The sequence below is a fragment of the Centruroides vittatus genome, unplaced genomic scaffold (assembly GCF_030686945.1).
Source record: "Centruroides vittatus isolate TY-2023 unplaced genomic scaffold, ASM3068694v2 scaffold_450, whole genome shotgun sequence".
Lineage (NCBI taxonomy): Eukaryota > Metazoa > Arthropoda > Arachnida > Scorpiones > Buthidae > Centruroides > Centruroides vittatus.
The window spans coordinates 1,840,692-1,863,267 of NW_027122709.1; the positions used below are offsets into that span (position 1 = coordinate 1,840,692).

Genomic DNA, 22,576 nt, shown 5'->3' on the forward strand with positions numbered 1-22,576 from the left:
GAGTTCAAATAGTAGAGTGTGGCTGGGTTTTGATATTTTTTCTAACAGCAGTCATTAAATATTTGGTGAATTTTCATTGAAGCTAATAAATTATTCTTTTAAAATAGCAAAAATATTTAATAGTTTCGCCAAATATTTTTGATATCTTAAAATACCCGTGTTTGTATCCAATTAGTTTTCTAATATTTATTTTCAAATAAAATATATTTTGAAAACCATTGCACTAGAAATTGACTTTATGTAAAACATAATTTTAATGGTATATTTGTAAGTCTTTTCCAAAAGTGACAAGCAAAGATATTTGTATATATTAAACACATTTTTTAATTCTTAAATAAATGTTTTAGTTTATTATACATATATCCTTCATACTTTTATTATTATAGAAGTATGGAGGATTCTATATATATTAAGAAATTGTATTTGAAAAGATTACTTTGACCAAAGAAAAAATTTTTTACTTACGAAAATGTGTGCTTTTTTGAATAAATTTGAGTTTATCCATTATAATCAGTAAAAAAAAATTAAATAAACAAAAGCAAAATTAATAATTAAAGGATTTAAATTAGAATTATTTATGAAGAAGTACTTATTTATATAATTTACTATTTTGATTCTTAGGGACACTTTTTGCCGCTCACACCGACGGAAAGTACGCGACGATTTTTCTGCTCCTGCGGGTTGGCATAATTCTCAATCTCTTCGAGAAGATAACGGAGAAAAATTGGCTTTTGAAAGAATGAAGTAAATTATTTTTATTTCAATAAGTGGTAGTTTAATAGGATTAATCTTAAATTACTTTTTTTACTAGATAAATTTTTTCAATTTTTTGTTAAATTGATTTTTAAAATAATTCTAAAATGAATCGCAGAATATATAAAACTAATTATCTTGAAAAGTTTCAAAATTTAAACCTAGGATAATTTGTAAAAAATTTTTAATTATATAGATTTTTGATATGTATGGTAGAACGTTTGCATCTAAAAGATTATTGTTTGTTATCTGTCTAAGTTATTTTAAATATTAAAGGTATAAATATTCTGAAGATTATTTTATTTCTTTCTGACATTAACATTTTTAAAGAATGACAATAATAATAATATAATCCACTGAGATTTAAAGTACTATATTATTTAATTTAATTTAATGTTAATTTGTATGAAATGTATTTAATTTTGCTTTTAGATATTGTATTATTCTTGCTTTATATATATATAATCTTTTTGTTGTTATTATTTTTAAGACTTAATCTCCTCTTTGTTTCCAGAACTGATATCCAAAAAAATTCATTATTAATTTAAATTATTATGATAGTTCTTGCCATATTTTGTCATCTTCATCCACTTTACATCATTAAAAATATTGGTTTTACACATAATAATATAGTTTATAATATATATAACTATATGAATGAAATAGATGACTACTAAATACAGAAAATAATAAATTAGAGGAATGCTGAAAGTGATTTAGATTGATATTGATGAGATAAAAACAATTTGAATGATTCAGAAAATTAACTGAAATGAAGGAGAATAAAAAAGGATTTAAATGTCTATATATTTATAATATATATGAATATAATAATTTATCATTAGAATTATAACTTGAAATGTGCGAATTTGATTAAAAAAAAAACACAGAATAGAGTCTGCTTATTGAAATTGTGGCTATTGTTATCAGTCACTATTGTTATTAAAATTCTTCTTCTTTAACCATTGAGTCGTGTACAAACTATTGGTGACTTCATAGATGAGGTTCCTCCAGTGAGTTCTGTGTAGTGCCCAGTCTTTCAGGTATTTGAGTTTCAGGCTGGTGTCTGCTTTGATGTTTTCCGTCCACCTGGTACGTTGCCTTCCCCTTTTCCTATGTCCCTCTACCATTCCCAGCATGATCTGTTTTTCCAGGGAGTCAGCACGAATAGTGTGACCAAAGAACTTTAACCTCGAGCGTGTGATCATTGCCTCCAAGGAGATTTGTGGTCGAATTTTCTCTAGGACTACTTTATTAGTTGTTCTATCTGTCCATGGGATTCTGAGAATCCTCTGCCAACACCAAAGTTTGAATGCATCTATCCTTCTTTTATCTCTTTTTCTCACTGTCCAGCTTTCACAACCATAGGTTGTGATTGATTGTTGGGCTGCAATTTGTAGAAATTGTAGACCTATAAATTCCCACTGTTGTCTGTCTGTTTGTCTTTCTTAATCTCGAGAATGGAGTTAGATGGATGAAAGATGAGATCAGATATAGAAGCATTAGGACATTACATTAGGAGCAGGAGGCCTTGATTAACTGTATAAAAACTTCTGATGAAAACCAGAAGTCACATTATTTCAATTCAAAAATTTTTCCCTGTAATGAGTTAGATAGATAATGGCATGACTCTGTTGCTAACAGGAAAAGTATTATGCACAAGAGCAAGACACTACTAATTTGAGGTGGATAGCATATATTTTAAATTAAATAAATTATAAAAATATGTTTGAAAATTGCATCCTGACATTGTGATGATGTCACAATAAATAATTGCTCATTTAAATTATATTTTATCTCGTAGAGGTAAACTATACTGGATGAATTATATATCAATTAACAATAATAATTATGATTAATAAATTTCCAAGTTATACAATTTTTAATTGTCTTAACGTATCCTTCTAATGTTATGGTCAGTAAAAATCAGAATTTCCATTAATTTACTTATTATTAGCCAATTATCATTATCAGTTAATGTGATTACAATATACAGATTCTGTTGTAATTAATAATATCCCATTGTAAAATATTTCGGAATTTTAAAAACGTAAGATGTTTTTACAGATGAATTAAACATTAGCATTATTATAGCCTAATGTAATCTGGCAATCATTTGGCATAAAAATTCAAAGAAAATATTGTTTAATTGAATCTTAAATATAAATTTACTTCCTGTAATCTGTTTTACATTTAACTTATTATTTTTGTACACTTTAAGATAAAACTCTACACTTTTTTGAGATAAAATAGTGGTACCTCATGCTTCAAACACTTCAGAATTTGAATGATGTTTCAAAGTTCAAACTATGCATGCAGTGAAAAAATGTGCTTAAAGTGTGAACACAATTGTTTGTTTTGTGCTTTTTTTCCTGTTTACTTTTGATGCATTTGGTTATTTATTATATGTTACGGTGAATGACTGATATCTGGCGAATGTCGACATTCACACAGTTGTCTTGCGTATGGACAAAATATTTGCTAAATATCATTATTTCTCACACCAGCAAATGTCGACATTCAGCATGCACCGATGGTGAATGTTGAATAAAAATATTTTTATTACGTTATGACAAAAATGAAACTTTTTGATATGTCAACTTAAGAGAAAGCTTAAGTAACAGCACATGTATGTAAATAAACTGTTGAACCTAAAATGAAAAGTACATTCCAAATCATTAAAGGATATAATACAATAATAAACTTACACATTGTATAATGTTAATCACATAATTTATCTTATTTATTGCAACAACTTAAACTGTTATGGCACTTTGAATTACACAAGAATCCCTTGCTTTTACAACTGCATTTATTCGTGGAACACTTCTTTTTGCAATGACAGCATGTATAGCCTTGCAATCCACTTTTCGAATTAGCTGAAGCTGCTTCTCTCGGCAATATTTCTTGAGAAGAAATCTCATCTATGAAAAGTAACTTTTCTTCACAAATTACAAACTGATTATGGATATAAAGCTGACAAACCGATCCCCACCTCACAGGATCAAAAGAACAAAAACACCATCCAGTGACAAAGTGGGTGTTGAAGACCTAATATTGTTCTAATAAACAGATTTCTAAAGAGTTTTCATTCTGAAAAAGATAATTTAAATTGAATTTACATTTGAGGTATGTTCTTAACAAGTGAGAGCTTCTGTATTAGCTTATATATATATAATATATATTAATATTATAAACTAGTTGATGGTATTATTTTTGGTACTTTCTGGTTAGCAGGATGCCAGTCAAAATCCTACTACAGTAGAGCATTGATTATCCGACCCCCGATCAACCGTCACATCGGTTAACCGACCGCGTTCTAATAGGCAAATTCAAAATGTCCGCTAGTGAATGTGGCGGTACAATATTTGGCTACGTCTTGGCTACTTTAATATTATTTTTGTTAAATTTTTACGGCAACACTGGCTTGACCATGAAAAGGAGGCCAGTATTTAAACCATGCTTAACTTTTTATTTTGTCTTTATTTTTGTATTTATTTTGTGGAAAATAAAGAAATAATTTTTAACGATACAATAGCAACAATTATTATTTTAAAAAAATTTTGTTAGGCTTAACATCAATGAAAATTCAATGCAAAGTAGGTTAATAGCGATATACTAATTACATGGGATATACTAATATACTATACTAATAATGTATTTTCTCATACTTCTCAGTTATCCGTTTTTTCAGTTATCCAACCAACCCCAATCCCCAATCGAGTCGGATAATCGATGCTCTACTGTATATGTTCTAACCTAACCTATTCTAATAAATTACCAAAATTTTCCTTTCTTCATATGATTAATTTTTTGAGTTATTTTACATCTTACATTAGTAATTTTGATAATTGGTTAGGTTAGGTTAGAACGTGTGTCCCACTGCAATGACAGTGCACGTAGGTAAAGATTAACCCGCTGTAGTTCTTAAAAATAAAAACTTTTGTAAATATATTGTTAGATTAAAAAAAATTTTCTTTGTAATAATTCAGTTTATCTTTACAATTAACTTTGTGTAAAAAAATTCAAAATAAAAGTTCAAATTTGCAAAATATAGTAGGATTTTGACTGGCGTCCTGCTAAGCAGAAAGTACTTTATTTTTTGATGAAATTACAATTGTAGCTATTTATTTTAATTATTGCCCATTTCCATGAATCGTGAATTCCTTCTCTCATTGTTCTAAAAATCAATGTACTAGACCTATGGTTTTTTAATCAGATTTCAATACTGATGCAATATTTTAATCAGATATCAATACAAGTGAAGTAACCAATAAATTTTAATTAAAAGTATCACTAAAATATCACTGAATGGCCAAAAAATTGGAGACACCCTCTAATAATGAGTTGATCCACCTTTAGCTCTGATCACTGCCAATATTCTTGTTGTTATGGACTCAACAAGTTTCTGATACCATTGCTGAGGAATGTTGGCTCATGCTAACATAATGGCAGCTCTAAGTTGGGTCAGATTGGATGGTGGCGTTTCCAAGCTTTCAAGTGATCTTTCGACTTCGTCCCACAAATGCTCTGTAGGATTGAGGTCAGGGACTGAGCTGGCCATGGAAGCAGGTTAAACTATGATTGATGTTCCTCAAACCAATTTGAGACCAACTGAGCATGGTGACAAGGTGCATTGTCCTTCTGAAAGTGACCATCTCCATCAGGGAACATTACAGTCATAAATGAGTGTATGTGATTCAGCAACAATGTTGAGGTAAGCTGTTCTATTCAGAGATGTGTCCACAAATATCAAGGAACCCAGGGTACTCCAGGAAAACATTTCCCACACCATAATTCCACTGCTACCAGCCTGAAGAGTTGTCATTTGGCCGGAGGGGTCCATGAATTCGTGCTGTTTACACCATATTCTGATCCTGCCATCTGCATGATGGAGCAGGAAATGAGATTCATCAGACCAGGCTACTTTTTTCAGTCCTCAAGTGACCAATTTCTTTGTTCCTGGGCCACAACAGGTGCCTTTTCCAATTTTTCTGATACCAAAGGCACTCTTGATGGTCTCCTGATGCTAAAGCTCATCCTTTGCAAAGTGTGTTTTTTTTTTTTTTTTTTGTGCATTGGGGTATGCTTAGTGATGCACCTGCATTGAATTCAGCTGTAATTTGCCATGTTGTTGCACTTCTGTTGTTGTGGACTGTGTGTGCTAATTGCCTTTCACCTCTCTCGTTCACTAGCCTTTTTCGACCAGAATTGTCCTTATTGCTTGAAGTTTTTTTTTTCAACTGCTGCTTTCTAAATACACGATATACTGTTGGACGAGAAAATCCTAAAAGAGTCGTTGTTTTAGAGATGCTGACACCAGCTCTTCTTGCACCGACGATCATCCTTTTTTCAAAGTCACTTAAATTTTTCGTCTTACTCATTTTGACGTTAACTTCCACGATAACTACATTGTCCAAAGCCGAGCATACCTTACATAAGCAACTCTGCATTGTTACGTCACTCTACATCACTGTCAGACTGATTTACTTTCAAATAAGGAGTGTGTCTAATTTTTTGGCCACTCAGTGTATATTGATATTTTGATGACGATCTTTATCAATATAAATCATCTTGGTACATACCACCAAGGTCTACAATGTACTTTTTATAAATTTGTAATCATTATTTTGAATTTATTTACATACATTAATACATTTTTTCTTTTACTGTTGATGTGATAATAATCTCACTTTTCATAAATATTTAAAATTAAATTTTATGTTTTTCAAATTATTTATTTTATCAATGTTGTTATTTTGCTATTTTTTATTTTTATATATACTGAAATATAAAAATTATATAGAAATGAATAAATAAGTTAGTTAAAAAAAAAATTAACTAAAATTAAAGTTAGCAATTAATATTTCTTTTAGCTCTGCGTACGAAATTCTTGAAACGGCATTGCTTCGTCAGCTACTTAGTTCCGAAGGATTGTCCTTGTCTTGGTGTGAAGTTATTCAACCTCTTATTCATAGAGTTGTGGATACCGTAAGACCAGACATTAAGCATGATAATGATGAAATGGATATTCGTCAGTACGTAAAAGTTAAAAAAGTAAGTTGAAATTTATAATATAGTTATTTTTAAAAATAAAATACTATTTAATTACTGTAATTTCTTGCTTATGATTTTTGAATAGTGTATTAGAAAAAAACTTTTAACTTTAATGATACAGATAGGTCATTGTGTATAATCTGTGACAATTTTTTCCACAATATCAAAAAATAGCTCTAAAATTTCATCACATTACGTCAAGAAACTGTGTTCATCAACGTTTATGTTACAAACATTGGATGGACAAAGGTGTCAGTGGGTCATTCATTTTAAAATATGAATGGAATATAGTGCTGTTTAAATGTCTGTTTCCTCTCTAATAAACATCTTCAAGCTCATTTTTATTAAACTTAGATTAAGGCGTTTTAGCTTAGAAGATCAATAACAGTCAATAGTATTTTATCCTGACATCTTGACTAAGAAATCTTTGTTTTTTTTTTGAAGAATCATCATCATTACTGTTGACACGGAGAAAATCTGTTTCTAGTGACAGATTCAGAAAGTTCTTATAAAAGGGTGATTTAATTACGGTACTTTTATTAATATAAAGATTTATGAAAGTCCCAGGAAGACAACCCTTTCAAAAGAATCAAAAATTATACTGAGGGAATATTGCAATGGAACTGATTTTATTTTAATCATTTTTATTAATTTAATTTATTATTAAGTTATGTTGTTGTTGCTATAAATTGAGATTAGAATAATATTCATGGACTGAAGCTCTGCAGAAAGTTAGGTTTTGATTTTTGGGCACTAATGACACAAAGCTGTTCAGTTAAACAAGAGTGAACTTATGAGTTATTGTTATACAATGTATATTTATTGCCAATTACATTATTGCATTTAACATTTAATAGCTATACTATTCCATTAGAGGTTGATCTAAACTCATGGAAATTATATAATGACAAACATTCTTCGACAATGAAAAAATTATTCCCATGGATTATATTAAATATATTGCTTCAATTTTTAGTAGGAAATTATCGTACAGTAAAACCTCGAATTAATGGACTAATTTGAGCGAACGGTGTCTGTTAAAAGCTAAAAGTCCATTATATGAATGCACATATAAAATACCGACGAATTAGTTCATCTGTTTTTACTTTTGTAGATACATACATACATTTGTATAACTAAAATTTAAGTATGAGAAGTTTAATTTCACAGAAAGGTTTTCTATATGTATTATTGCTTATGTACTCACCATAGTTTTCAAACTGTAATAAACAAGTGTACAATTGAAATGAATGAAGAAACATTTTTTGGAAAATACACTTTAACTTACTGTATTTAATTAACAATAAATTAATGTTTTTAAAAAGAAAACAAAATTTAAATTTGACAAAAAATGCAAAATTTCTGTTCATTCTTATTTGGATGATGTACGATTATCCAATTGTGGTGTGAAGTTAAGAGCAGCGACTCTTGGATTTGAAAAAAATAACCTACTAATTTAATTGCATATAAAATGCATTTTAAAATTAACAGGGTGTTAATTTTTACGTATCATATATGGACTGGAAATTTTGTCTGTTAAATTGAGGATTCTTAAATTGAGATTTTACTGTAATTTTAAAAACGTTCATCATAATTACAAATTAAAGAAATCAAAAAGCCGAAAGAAACATTTTAAAATATACATCTATAAAATCTGTAATCATATTGTTTTTTAATGAAAGGCTATTTTGTTATTTACAAACACTATTCACACAAATAGAAACATGGAGAAGTAATTACATATATAAAAAAAAATATGTAAATCTACCAGTCTTTCGAGATGTAACCGTCAGTACTGTCAATTCCAAGTCCATAGAGTTTATCACTTAAATTGTTTATCCAGGTAAATGAATTAATTGATTTTATCTATTATATAAAAATTTTATAATTTCACAATTTGTTTATATGTTTACTTGATTAAATCTAATAATGAAGCTTATTTTTTTTTTTTATAAATTAGATCCCTGGTGGAAGCAAAACAGAATGCTCAATTGTGAATGGTGTCGGTTGCTCTAAAAATGTGGCTCACAAAAAAGTAATACTTAAATATTTGTATTAATTTAATTTAATATGTGAAATTATTTTTATAAAAATACATTAATTTTAATGTGCTTTCTTTTCAGATGCAACAAAATCTAGTAAATCCAACTATTTTATTATTGAGTAATTCTATTGTTTACCAAAGAGTAGAAAATAAACTTTCATCATTAGATCCAATTATAATGCAGGTAATATTCTATAAAAAGAAAATACTGAAATATACTATTATTAATTTGTTTTTCAGAATTTGATCAAAGAACTAATACAGTGGGTGATCGGTGAACGAACATAATCTATTCCAAGACTGTTTGCTATCCAAATTATTCGTTAACCGATTATCGATTTATCATAGGTTTTTATGGGAATTTAATTAATTCGTTCTAGAGACCCCAAAGAATAAAATATGTATACTTTCTCACTACATTTTATTTATATGTAATAATAAAAATACATATATACACAGTCTTGCATTTTTATTAGTCATGTTTTTTTTCTGTTTGTGGGGTTAAAGAATCTGTCCAGTGTCGATTGCTTTTCTCTCGTCTTCAGGATTTTTCAGAATTAATTAATAGCATTGTAATTGTAGAGATCCCCAAGCCTATTAACCTCAACTTGGTTTGGATGCCATTCTAAGACAGTTGTTTTGATATCCTACCACTTCTTTAAAAGGTCTTTAATAGCAGATATCGGCGTTAATCCTCTTTTTCAGAAGAAAACATATCTTGCCGAGTTTCTTGGTGTTCTTTATTTCGGAGTTCTTGGCATTCTTCTGTTGTCAGATCTGTTTCAGGTTCCATTATGAGCTCTTCAATGTTCTTTATTTCTCAGATATGATTTTTGTTATTCTTTCATCTGCTTGAGTCTTCTTGATTATACCATATCTTTCTTAGATAAGATTGAACTGCAGCTTACTGTAGACCTGTTGAAGCCATACTGCCCAGCAACACCAGACATCTTCTGCCCACTCTCTACCTTTGCTTTTATACTCCCACCCTTTGAAAATAAAAACTGATGCAAAACTTAACGAGTGCCCGTCTGACAGTCTCGTGAATTCTATAAAAGAATTGGTTTCTGTCAGAAAAATAAAAGGCTGGAATTACAAGGGAGAGTTTCAAAGTTTGGAAGAATACTATCTGATTAGTATATACTGGGTTGAGCGTCAATGTTGACGTCTCCCATGCTCTGAAAAGTTTTGAATTGTTGCCCGAAGAAAAGGGAAGACCAATTGGTATTCATTATTTTACGTCACTACTACTTGTGTTTGTTTTGTGAGGTGTTTGTTATTCAATTTGTTCATTAACCGATCACTCACTGTATTTAAATAGTTTAATTTCATTATTTAAGTATATTAAAAAAAATTATTTTTTCTTAAATTACAGATATTTTAATATTACTTTACAAAGTTATTTATAATTTATTATAAAGATCACTTATTTTTATTTTTAAAATGCATTTGTTTTTTCAATTTTATGTTTTAACAGATGTGTCAGATATTACAGTAGTAAAAGTTAAATTTACACTTAAATTTGAAATTTTTTAATCTGTTGACTGTAGGGTTGTTTTTATTAATGCGTACATATGTGATATGATTTTAAATTCTAGAATGGGCTTCTCTTTCAGACAATTCTTTTCCTGCCATGCTGTATCTTCTAAAATTGTTTTCTATTCTATTTTCTTCACTAATTCTTAATCCTTTGTTAATTACTGTATACCAGTCTGGTTGACCGCTGTCCCTTCTCTTTTGGACAAAATCACGAATTACTTAATAAAATATATCATACCTTAAATAAATTCTGTAACTTACCTTTCACTAGCCACCCAAGTTACTAGGGCCAGATTTGGACTTTCCTTATTTAATGATCGTATAAAATATTTTGATCAATTGTTGTACCATAGATACTACACTGGTTATGTGATGTCTGGTTGGCTTATTTTAAGAGTTTCCTTAAGAAATACTCAAAATTTTTCAAGCATTTATACACCTTTTGTCAGATTATCTCTTTTTCAAAGGTCTTTTTTTTTTTTTTTTTCTTTTACTTACTTTTTTCTCTTACTTTTTTCTTGTTTTTTTATAATTTCATACTGTTTACTTGCTGTATTTTGCTTTATTGTACTTTATTTGTTGTACTTGATGTATTTTAATCAGAGTTTTACTGTTAATGAGGGGGAGGAAATCTAATGTCACAAGACTTTTCCTATTGTAATTGAAAATAAATAAATGAATAAAGTAAAACTGGGTAAAAAGTACATCTTAGAATTGAGGAAATTTGGTATTCTTTATATTTTTAGTAGCATTTTATTATCCTGTTTCTGTAAATTTAAGCATTTTTGTCATAATAACATTTATAATATAAAACTTTTTTTCTTAAATCTTTTCAATATTTATTAACTAATTTTAGTTACTGTATTTATCCAATTGCAAGCTAATCTTTTTTAAATTTTGTTGTGGTTCAAAAAATCTCTTGACTTCGAATCATTATCGTTATTACAGTCAGGTAAAGTATGCGACACCCTTTACCAACGTAGTTGAAAGTTTGGAAAAATATTGCCAGAAGCTGCCACAGATAAGTTTCTGTGAAATTTGTATGCAAACATGGAAAACTATTTCTAGAGAAATCATTGCTGGTGCATTTAAAAAGTGTTCAATTTCGAATGCACTTGATGACACAAATGATGCTCTGTACAAAGACAATGACAAAGAATCAAGTGACGACGAACTGAAGTCATCCGATGACAGCAACTGAACAATTAAATGGCATAAAATTTATTCCATATGCTTGATTAATAAATTTTCATTTTTTATTTAATTTTGTTTTTGATTTTCTGTTGTTGGCTTATAATCGAATAAATACAATATCAAGTTCTTATAATGCCTCTATACATTTTAAACATTGATTTTATTAAAAATATTTTTATGCAATTTTTTTTCTAAAGTGATAATTTATTCTATTTCTGTAAGTAAAATTGAGAATGGTTAATAGGAACTACATTAGAATTGCAGCAGAATCTCATTTTAATGGATCACTCAGGCTGTCAAAAATCATTCATTATATTTGCTGCAGCATTTCTTCCACATCACTGTCCTCAATTCTGTGCTTACCATTAGCAACAGCCCCTAGGCATCATTGACCTGTATGGGATAACAATCTAGAAAACAGGATTACTTTCCTGTTTTGCAATCCCACACATGCATCAAACGAGCAAAGAAATTCTTCAAATAGTTCACTTGTTGTTTGAGATTTTTTATTCTTTCACTACTTGCAAGGCAGAGTGTGGACTTCCTTGAAACAGGTTGTATTTCTTTATTTTCTGATAGCATGCAAGGGATACTTCTCAGAGCCATCTTCATTGGCTAAAAGCAGCAACATTATTCTCTTCTTGCTGTTTTTCCAGTTGAAACATATTTTTTGCCCTTAAAAGTTAAGATTTTGTTTCATGTAACATTGTAAAAAAAGGTCTGTCTCATCACAATTGAAGACATTTCATGGGTTTTATTTCTCCTAAAATTTTTGAGAGTTGGTCTCTCTTCCATGTTTTGACAGTTACCTTGTATACACTCTTTCTCCGTTTGCAGTATTAGTAAACTTAAAATTGTGTCATTCGATTTCCATATTTGTGGTTCGTCAGAAAGAACACCTTACGACTCATTTAACTCAGATCAATTCCATTTATTTTACAACTATTCACAGTATATGCAGCAATACTTTTTGATTGCTACCAACAACATAGTCTAAAGCCATGATTTTAAGATCCAAGGTCATTCAATCCGGAGCTGGGTCAGTAGATTTTCTTCACTTTGGTTGGCACACCTGTCTCAACTTATCCAGGATGACTCACACTAACTGACCCCCTCCAAAAAACAGATTCTGACAAGTGGAAACCTGAATCACTTTGTCTCTACTCATTCGGTCTCCTTGACAGTATCGTATATTAATGAATTTTGCAATCCATTCATTCAGTGCAGTAGATTCCTTCTGGATTCTGGTTTTTGCTACTTCATCTAAAGCTCTCTGGTGAATGAGAGTGTCGTCAATACTAATGGCTGCTGCATGTATTTGATGAATCCACTTGATCAAAATGAATTCAAGTTCCTTGAATTTACCACCCTAATTTTGCATCACTAATCTTCTGAGCTACCAAATTTTTCACTTTTTCGTAAAATCTTTGCTCTTAAGAATCATATTGACTGTGTAGCAGATTAAACTGCTACACAGTCAGTCAATATGATTCTTAAGCTAGTCAATAAATTTAGCAAGAGATGGCGCCTAACGCCTAATTCTAGTACCAAATTAACTTAAATTATTAATATTACTATAGCCATTTGCTAGCCCAATAATTCGGCAGTTGTTGGTCTTTAGATTAAAACTGCTTTAGCAATATCAATTTGTTTTGTTTGAGAATTACTTTCAACTTGCCATATGATCTAGACTTACAAAGATCATAATATGGGGCGATTACAAAGCTGAAATTTTATATCTGTGCAAGAAAACACTCGACCTGACAAAGATTATGAAACTAGTCTGCATTATCGTATGCTTCTATCTTTTCTTTTGAGGTGATGATGTGACATTTCTGGACTTTATTTTGTGACATTGTCAGTATGAAATATTACTGTTATGTGAATATGACAGTGTGATTTCAAGCAATTATAGCCCCAATCAGTCAGATACATGCCCATCTGGAAGCATCAAGCTAGCAATGCATCAATGCACTACAGGAGGGTGCTGATGCATTGCTGGAACATTAGTAGTGTAAACTATGACAATTATGCACATATTTTGGTCTGTGTGCAATGTATTTTTGTAATTTGGTGTTCAGAAACACCCAAATATTAATTAAATGTTGAAAAAATGCAAGTTTAGAGTGGATGGACTAGAAAACAAATTCATTACTCAGAATTACAGATATGCTAAAAGGTGGTAAAATTGCATAGGAAAAATTCATTATTCTGAGAAATCTGTTGTTCCACAATCTATTAAAATGAGGTTTTACTGTAATTTTATTTCTAGATTTTAGATTTAATAACTTTTCAGTAAATTGAACTGAAAGCAAATTTGATACTATTACTGATTTAATACTTTTAATGGTATTTTATTATTTGTTTTGCATTTCTGTTACATTTTTTATATTTAACATTTTTTTAAATATTGCAATTATAAGCAAAATCCACAAATCTTGACGTCGTCATTTTTAATAGAGACAGAAAACACATCCATGTTTATGATTGCCAATAAGTTTATTATTAACTGAAACATTTTCCACCAAATTTCCAGTCATCTTCAGCATCAAATGGTTGTAAGATCTTGTTAGTTATATTTGCTCAAGTCCTAAAAATCCATTGTTGTTCAAACATTTTTTTGGAAATTTCATCAAAATGCAATGCTTCTATGCTATTTCTTTTTACTGTATTTTGAGAAGGTCGTCAACTTTTAATATATCGATCCAATTTATTAAATTACTAATATTTATAATCTTGATGGTCCTGACTGATCTAATGCAGCAGTTACAAAATCTTAATTTAGCTCTATAAAGAAAAAAGATGAAATTTTATCAGAGCTGACTCCAGCAGGAACGGGTAATTTACAGAATTTTTACGTGGACTTATTTTTTGAAAAATGTAGATTTAAAAAGTCTTGAAATCGTGTTGTTAAAAAGAAACTGATTTTAATGAACTTTTAATTTTAATAATAATTTTGTTTTATATTAGGAACACGAATATCTAAAAAATATAGTGTCTAAAATATCAGTGTATAAACCAAATGTTTTGCTGGTGGAAAAAACAGTTTCTCGTCTTGCTCAGGAAATGCTATTAGACATGGGAATTACACTTGTTTTGAATGTTAAACCTGTAAGTATTTTTCTTGTATTTGTTATAATTCAATTGCCTTTTTTATTAAAGTAAAATTATTTAAATTTTATGAACTGTGTTACTATTTTATTGTTATACAGTCGACTCCGCATAAGTCGACACTCGGATAACTCGACACCGTAGGTTAATTAGTCAGTTTTTTGTGGTCCCGGCCAACTTACACAGGCAATAATGTTATTAATGTTAAAAAACTCGGGATACTCGACATCGTTTAACTCGTCACCACTGGATAAATCAACATACTTTTTCTCTTTCACACTTTTTAGACATCTGATAAGTCGACTCCCCTCCTGAAAAAATGAGTTCACACCGTACAATAAGCTGTGTGGTGTGAACTCATTTTTCAGGGGGGGGAGTCGACTTATCAGAATTCTAAAGTGTGAAAGAGAAAGTGTGTTGATTTATCCAGTGGTGACGAGTTAAACGATGTCGAGTATCCCGAGTTTTTTAACATTAATAACATTATTGCCTGTGTAAGTTGGCCGGGACCACAGAAAACTGACTAATTAACCTACGGTGTCGAGTTATCCGGGTGTCGACCTTATGCGGAGTCGACTGTGTTTATTTTTGTTATAATAATCATAGATACATAATCAAACAATCGGGTTTTATAGCCCAATTTATTAAAGGCAATCATTTGGTTATGTATGTCTAGATATATCAGACTTTAGTATGTTCGATATACTTATAATAATCATTGTTGTTGTTCTTATTTTATTATATTTTACTTAATTTATTTAATTTTTCGAAACTTTTGAAATATTTAAAAATTAATTTTAAAAATAGACTGTAATGGAAAGAGTTGCTAGATGTACTCAAGCCAGTATTGTATCGTCTATTGACGCTCATTTAGGAAGACCCCATCTTGGTGTTTGTCACTACTTTCGAGTACAGACATTTCATTTATCTGGTAGTAAGTATGAATTAGCTTTATCTGATTTCTTTTTTATTTTTAAATAAATAAATTGTTGTTTAAATTAATTTGCATATTTACAATGATTAATGAAAGAAAATCATGATATTTTTCTAACCATTTCTAACTGTAAATAATATAAATTTACATCAATTTAAAAGTGCATTATAAGTACAAATTTAATCTTATGTAAAATTTTTTAGGTTACGGAAATAATGAAAAATCAAATACAGTAATAAAATCAGTTTATTAAAATTTTATTATATCAAAAAAAATTTTTTTTGAAGATTTTTCTAACTGAATTTAATGAACATGATCTAATGGTTAATGTTACCTATGGTTCCAAGATGGCGGCTCGTCTGATTCCAGCAAATAGAAGAAGGGAAACAGTGGGGATGCACATTCTAACCTAACCTAACCTATTCTAATAAATTACCATAATTATTACCAACAAAATTATTTGAATAGGTTAGGTTAGGTTAAAACGTGCATCCCCACTGTTTCCTTGCTGGAATCAGATGAGCAGCCATCTTGGAATCATAGGTAACATTAACCGATCTAATTTATGCAAGCATTTGAATATTTTTTTTCTCACTATTCATTTAAAGAACAGATCCTATTTAAAGCTTGTAAAGGACAAAAAGCTTTTCTAACTTGTTTCTTTCAATGTTTTTATTTTTTTTTTTTTTTTGTTCCTCTTACTCATCACATCTTGGTATTTTATGTTGTTGAATAGGTTAACTTCATTTAAGGTTTAAGTAATTAAATGCAAGTAAAGCACTGTGAATATTAACAAGGTCATCAAGCATTTCTTCCACATTCCTGCTTTTTAATCATAACAAGTTCATCACACTTTCAAAAGCTTCCTGAACTTAACAGCCATTAAAACCTAATCCAGCCTTTCTAAAATAATTTACAATTGTTGACTACTTTACTTCATCCCACAACTTTTCAATGAAATGTATTTCGTCGAGAATGCTTAATTTTGATTCAACTTTGAAATTTTCACATAGGAATATTTCAAAGTTATAAGATACTAACATCCTAATATTTATATATCCTATAATGAGATCAAGACCAGAAAAATATGGTATAAATTGTAGGAAAATATTAATTCTGGGAATGCATATAGGAGTTTGTGACTAGCTTCATATATTACATATTAAGTGATGATATAATCACTGTATTGATGAAAGTAATGTGATATTTTCATACACTTTTACTACAGGCTATCATGTACTAACACATTTCATTTCCAGCTTAACAGTAACCTAATCTATGTTTGGGATCTACTGTTTTGCTAAAAATCGCGAGATCAATATACTTGTCAGTCTGTATGATCATGTTGTTTTATGTACAACTTTATAAGTTTGCTGTTTGGATGAAGAATATTGTTTATATCTGTGTAAAGTTGTTCCAAAATCCTTAGAGTTATAAATTAGGTGATAATTTCCAGCTTAATAAACTTTTCAACTGTATACAATTTAGTATACAGTTGAAAAGTGTAAGATTTAAGTATGTTGTTAAATTACATTGATTTACGTGTCATCATCAATAAAATTTAGAATGCATAGATATGTGGTAATGTATACTACGTGAACTATGATGTAAAACTTGTTTAAATGTTTACTTTTTTATTGGAATTTCTAATACAAAATAAAACACAGTAGAGCATCGATTATCCAACTCAATTGGGGACTGGGGTTGGTCGGATAACTGAAAAAACGGATAACTAAAAGGCACAAAAAAATACATTATTAGTATAGTATATTAGTATATTGCTATTAACCTACTTCGCATTGAATTTTCGTCAATGTTAAGCCTAACAAAATTTTTTTTTAAATAATAATTGTTGCTATTGTATCGTTAAAAATTATTTCTTTATTCTGCACAAAATAAATACAAAAATAAAGAAAAATAGAAAATTAAGCCTGGTTTAAATACCGACCTCCCTTTCATGGTCGAGCCAGTGTTGCCAGCTAAAACACGCAAAAATTTAACAAAAATAATAATAATGTAGCCAAGACACAGCCAAATATTGTAGCGTCACATCACTAGCGGACATTTGAATTTTCCGACCAGAACGCGGTTGGTTAACCGATGTGACGGTTGATCGGGGGGTCAGATAATCGATGCTCTACTGTAACTGCTTTCTTCCAACAGTTTAAATTAAACAATGACTTTTTGAATTTAATAAATTGTTTAGTTTAGACTCCTGAAACAAAGCCTGTTGTCTCTTAATTTGCAAGAGTTTTAGAGGATGTAGACTGATTGAAAAGAAAGAGAATTTTGAATATTCTATTATTTAATATAAAAAAAATATTATAAATTTTTCTTATTTTATCATTTAGTAAGCAGAAAGTTTTTGTATAAATAAAACATTTTTCTATGTCTTAAGTTTCTTATATACTGAAATTAATAAAATAAACTTGTTTTTTTTTTTTTTTATAAAGGTAAAACAAAAACTCTTATGTTTTTTGATGGATGTGCAGCAAATTTAGGATGCACCATATTATTAAGAGGCGGTTCAGTTGCAGAATTGAAAAAAGTAAGAATTTAATTATTTATTAATTTAACTAATTTGCTACACTACACTGCAAACACTGGGATGTGTAAAATACTGCACTCTTAGAACCTATAACCAGTGTGAAATAAAAAACAACTGCATCAATTTCAAGGATGAGTCTGTTCTGTTGACAGCATGGCAGACGTTGATGGACTCTGACCTTTAAGTTCATGTTAGGTCAACTAGATGAGACACGTGTGTGTTCATCTAACACCTTATAATTGTTTCTCGAATTTCCTTTAACGGTTCACTCTGTCACATCAGTAATTTGGTCTCACACCCGAAGAAGAACTCCCGGCAGTTCGAAAACGTTTGTGATGATCTGCATCCTTTGTTTTTTATTTCACGCCGGTTATAGGTTCTAAGAGTGCAGTATTAATTAATTTGGTTAGCCATTTCAATCACTATTTTATCTTAATTTTAAATGAATTTATAATATAATTTATTAAAATGAAACATAAAAGAATAACAATACTTATTTTATTTACTTTCAATATTAATGAAATAAAAAATTATTTGCGAAATTGAACAATTAAGTATTTTTTTATAATTGATTTAATATTTATATCTAAAGAATTAGTTTTTTGTAGGGATTAAATATATTCCAGGCTTGTCTTTAAAGTTTCCAAAATTATGCATAATCAACCTGTAGACAGGGATTTTCTTATAAAGTAGTTTCTACTAGACTAAAGAATTCTTCCTACCCAGCTCTGTTTCATCTATATTATTTAAGAATTATGTGTAAAAATTGATGTAACTTATTCTGTTAATAACAAATGGAAATAAATTACATGACATGTTGAATTGTCAAAAATTTAATTACTTTAAAATTTTGTTATCTAGCTAAAAACAAATTTATTTTTCATTAGGTTAAACAAATCACCAATTTTATGGTTTATTTTGCTTACAATTGGCAATTGGAACGTTCGTTTCTAATGGATGAATTTGCAATGCCTCCACCTCTTCCCGACGAACTTCCTCTTATTATCGAATCTTCAGAAAACGAAAATAAAGACAAGTGCGATAATATAGAAACGAAGAAAATAAAATATAATAATGCAACTAATGTGAAAAATGGAAGTACTACAAATGTTAACAATTCGAAACTTATGTCTAGACCAACTACATTAAATCTAAAAAATATAAAGCATCCAGAAACTGATATTAAGTTAAAAGAGAATTTAGAAGATATTCAGAAAAAGAAAGAGTCAAAGTATATCGAAGACTTTAGTGATCCCTTGAGATCATATTTGCAGTCTGAAGATGACTCTATATTTCATCATCACGGTAGTAGTCTTCACGTAGCGTCTCTACCGTTTTCAAATCAGTTTCGTAAAGCTTTAGACGACGTCGTATTATGCATTTCCCCAAATATAAAAATTTCTCTACCTTATTTAGAAACGGAGAATGGGAGAAATTGCGAGCTTCGTCGATTCTTTCCGGAAGAAATATATTGGTCCGAACAATTTTTAAAGGAATTAGAAGGAAGTGGAAAAAAGAATCAATATATTGATATTGAAGAGGTGTCGGTACAATCGTTTATTACAAATGTTAATCAAGACAATATTGAAGTTTTGCCTATTCATTCATTTTTATTTACAAAACTGACTACAACTTTTCAAGATTCTATTCAGACACAAACATTATTAGCAGATTTTAGGGCACGTGGAGGTAGAATTAGACAATTATGTCCCCATGAAATCACAATAAGAGAAAAAGAAAAAAAGTCACAAAATAGAGGAGATTCTTTTATTACTGGAATAAATACCACATTAAAGCCAGAACTTGCAAATGCTGGCCTATTTTGGGAAAGAAAAGTAAGCATTCATTTCTTAATAAGCTTAAATCAATATTATATGTTTCTGATCTATTTTTTTTTTTTTTGTTTTAGGTAGATGCATTAAGTGCGTACAATCATCAGAGATTAGCAATTTTGTTTTGTAGTTATTCAAACAGTTCCAATAATGCACCAAACTTTTGTGTTAGTCCTTGGTAAGTCTTATCTGAATTTACAAAGAAAAATATATTTTATTATATATAATTATGAATTACTTATAATTTACTTATACACGCACATACACACAGACAATGATCTGTTATTTCTTAAAGTTTTACTTACAATATACAAATTATTTCAGTTTTACCTTGAATTTTACCTTCATACGAACATTTAAAAATTTAAACGGTTGTTTTGTATTCCAAAAAACCTAACAAAATTACATTCTTAATGTGCTGATAAATGTAATGACTGATTTTCTTAATGAATTAAGAACCAGTACTGAAAGTATATTCAGATCTTCATTGCTTCTACACTTTTCTTGGATGTCATAGTTAATAGGTAGGAGTTACATACATAACCAAACACACCAAAATTAAAGTGAAAAAAAGCACTGAAAAAAACATAAGCATAATGCAAGAGATAATTTTACAGCAAGAATGAGAGACAACTTGTGTGCACAACAGATGGCATTTCTGCAGCAAATGTCTTTTTTACTGCAAATACAGTTCAAATATAAAGGCATCGTTTGGATTTTGGGTAGAATTTCTCTCAAATTTAGCATTCGAAGTTAGTCATTTGAAGTACAAGTTACTACTGTTTATAAATTTATACCTTTTTTTTTATGCTTGCTTTTATTTTTTTTCATGAATTTTACTTATTATTATTATTATTAATTTAAAATTGAATTAAAGCAATCACAATTCAATTATATTTTAGGGTTGTAAATATGGATTTTTATGGTTGTAATGACATTCCTTTGGGTGATTTTTTAGAAAGATATTGTTTTAGGTGAGTTAAGATAATTTATTGTTTTGTATTTATATTTTTATAACTTATAATTGTGGTATATAAATTACTGATACATATTTTTTATCATTTTATTGCTGATCGTAATTACCCTATTACACACGTATTACATTAAACTAATAGTGTTATCAACTGCATAAAAATTATGCATTCAAATCAAATAGTTACAAGTGACAAATTTTGTAAAATATTCAGCATGTTCAACTTATTATAGTTTTATCTTAATGAAAAAAAATGCTTTTGATATGTTTTTTTTTATTTCTTACTTGTATTAGCACATTTGCAACATTGTTTAATGCGGGTGGTGCATTTGCACCTTGTATCTTAGCTATTGTGCTCCTTTAGTGCCTCGACATAGTAAAATACAATGCTGTTTAGCTGGACTACAGTTTTATTAGGAGTTTATCTTTGTTATTTAGCTGTATATTACCTTTTGAACCATTTTTGGAGCATAACACATCTTTTGGTGTTACAAATGATATGATGTTGAAGTACACCTAATTCTGTTTTTACATGAATGTTTCTTAAACAATTTTAATTTAACACAATTTGTCAAGTATGATCCTAATGAGGAACGACCTTTTAAAGTTTTAATGTTATCTCAAATCGTTAATGTTGTTCTATAGAGAATTATATAAGGGCCTAGCCAAAATATGAACCAAGCCATTAATTAATAACTGAATTTGTTCATAAAACCACTGTAACATCAGCACCCCAGGACATTACTGCTAACGTTGTTCAGGAGTTCACAGAAAACTTCACCCGTGGACAAAGAACACAATAACTAAGGCATTTTTAGTGATAGCAATGATATTGCAATCATGTGCAAATGTTGTGTTTATTGTCAGAAAGTTCCAGCAAATAAAATCTTATTATATAACTCGCATCACATATTTTGCCCAATTTTTATATTCATTAATTCTTTGTTTTTTGTTTTTCAAATAAATTTTATGTTCCTATAATTTATTTTTATATATGTGCAATGTATATGAAATAAAATTTGATAACACACACAAAAACATAAGATTCTAACAAGGTTTTTCATGTGGTTTATTTCATCTTTTCATTGATTTATTAGGTCCATAACCAATCTTCTACTTTTTCCATAAATCATGTAAAAAAAAAATACATTGTATATTTTTTACATGTAATTTCTGGGAACCAATCTATCAGGTAAAAATAGAAATAGGTGTATATTGAATGCATTTATCTTGTAAATGTTAATTTATTATACTTCAATATATTGAAAAGAAATTGAGCAAAAATTGTAAACGTGGGCATTTCTTAATAAAATTGAAACTACTATTCTTTAATCGGTTAATGTTACCTATGGTAGCGATCATGGCGGCTCATCTCTGAAACAGTGGGGACGCATGTTCTAACCTAACCCAACCCAACCCAACCTATTCTAATAAATTACCATAATTATTGCCAACCAAATTCTTAGAATAGGGGTAATTTATTAGAATAGGTTAGGTTAGGTTAGAATGTGCATCCCCACTGTTTCAGAGACGGGCCGCCATGTTTGCTACCATAGACAAAATCATTTGATTAATGTTAGATATAAATTTT

The 22,576-nt window shown here is 29.3% G+C and overlaps 1 protein-coding gene across 4 annotated transcripts in view; it reads left to right on the forward strand.

The window, feature by feature from the left end:
• The first annotated feature begins 653 nt into the window (after positions 1–653).
• Positions 654–22,576, forward strand: part of LOC136989185 (1-phosphatidylinositol 3-phosphate 5-kinase-like) — a 54,055-nt gene continuing 32,132 nt past the window's right edge. For all 4 annotated transcript variants that reach the window (XM_067287268.1, XM_067287269.1, XM_067287270.1 and 1 more), the window contains exons 1-10: positions 654–744; positions 6,630–6,810; positions 8,771–8,845; positions 8,934–9,038; positions 14,558–14,698; positions 15,506–15,632; positions 18,086–18,180; positions 19,068–20,015; positions 20,090–20,190; positions 20,915–20,986. In XM_067287268.1, the coding sequence (XP_067143369.1) occupies positions 740–744; positions 6,630–6,810; positions 8,771–8,845; positions 8,934–9,038; positions 14,558–14,698; positions 15,506–15,632; positions 18,086–18,180; positions 19,068–20,015; positions 20,090–20,190; positions 20,915–20,986 (1,850 nt within the window). In that variant the 5' untranslated portion in view covers positions 654–739. The remainder of the gene's footprint in view (positions 745–6,629; positions 6,811–8,770; positions 8,846–8,933; positions 9,039–14,557; positions 14,699–15,505; positions 15,633–18,085; positions 18,181–19,067; positions 20,016–20,089; positions 20,191–20,914; positions 20,987–22,576) is intronic.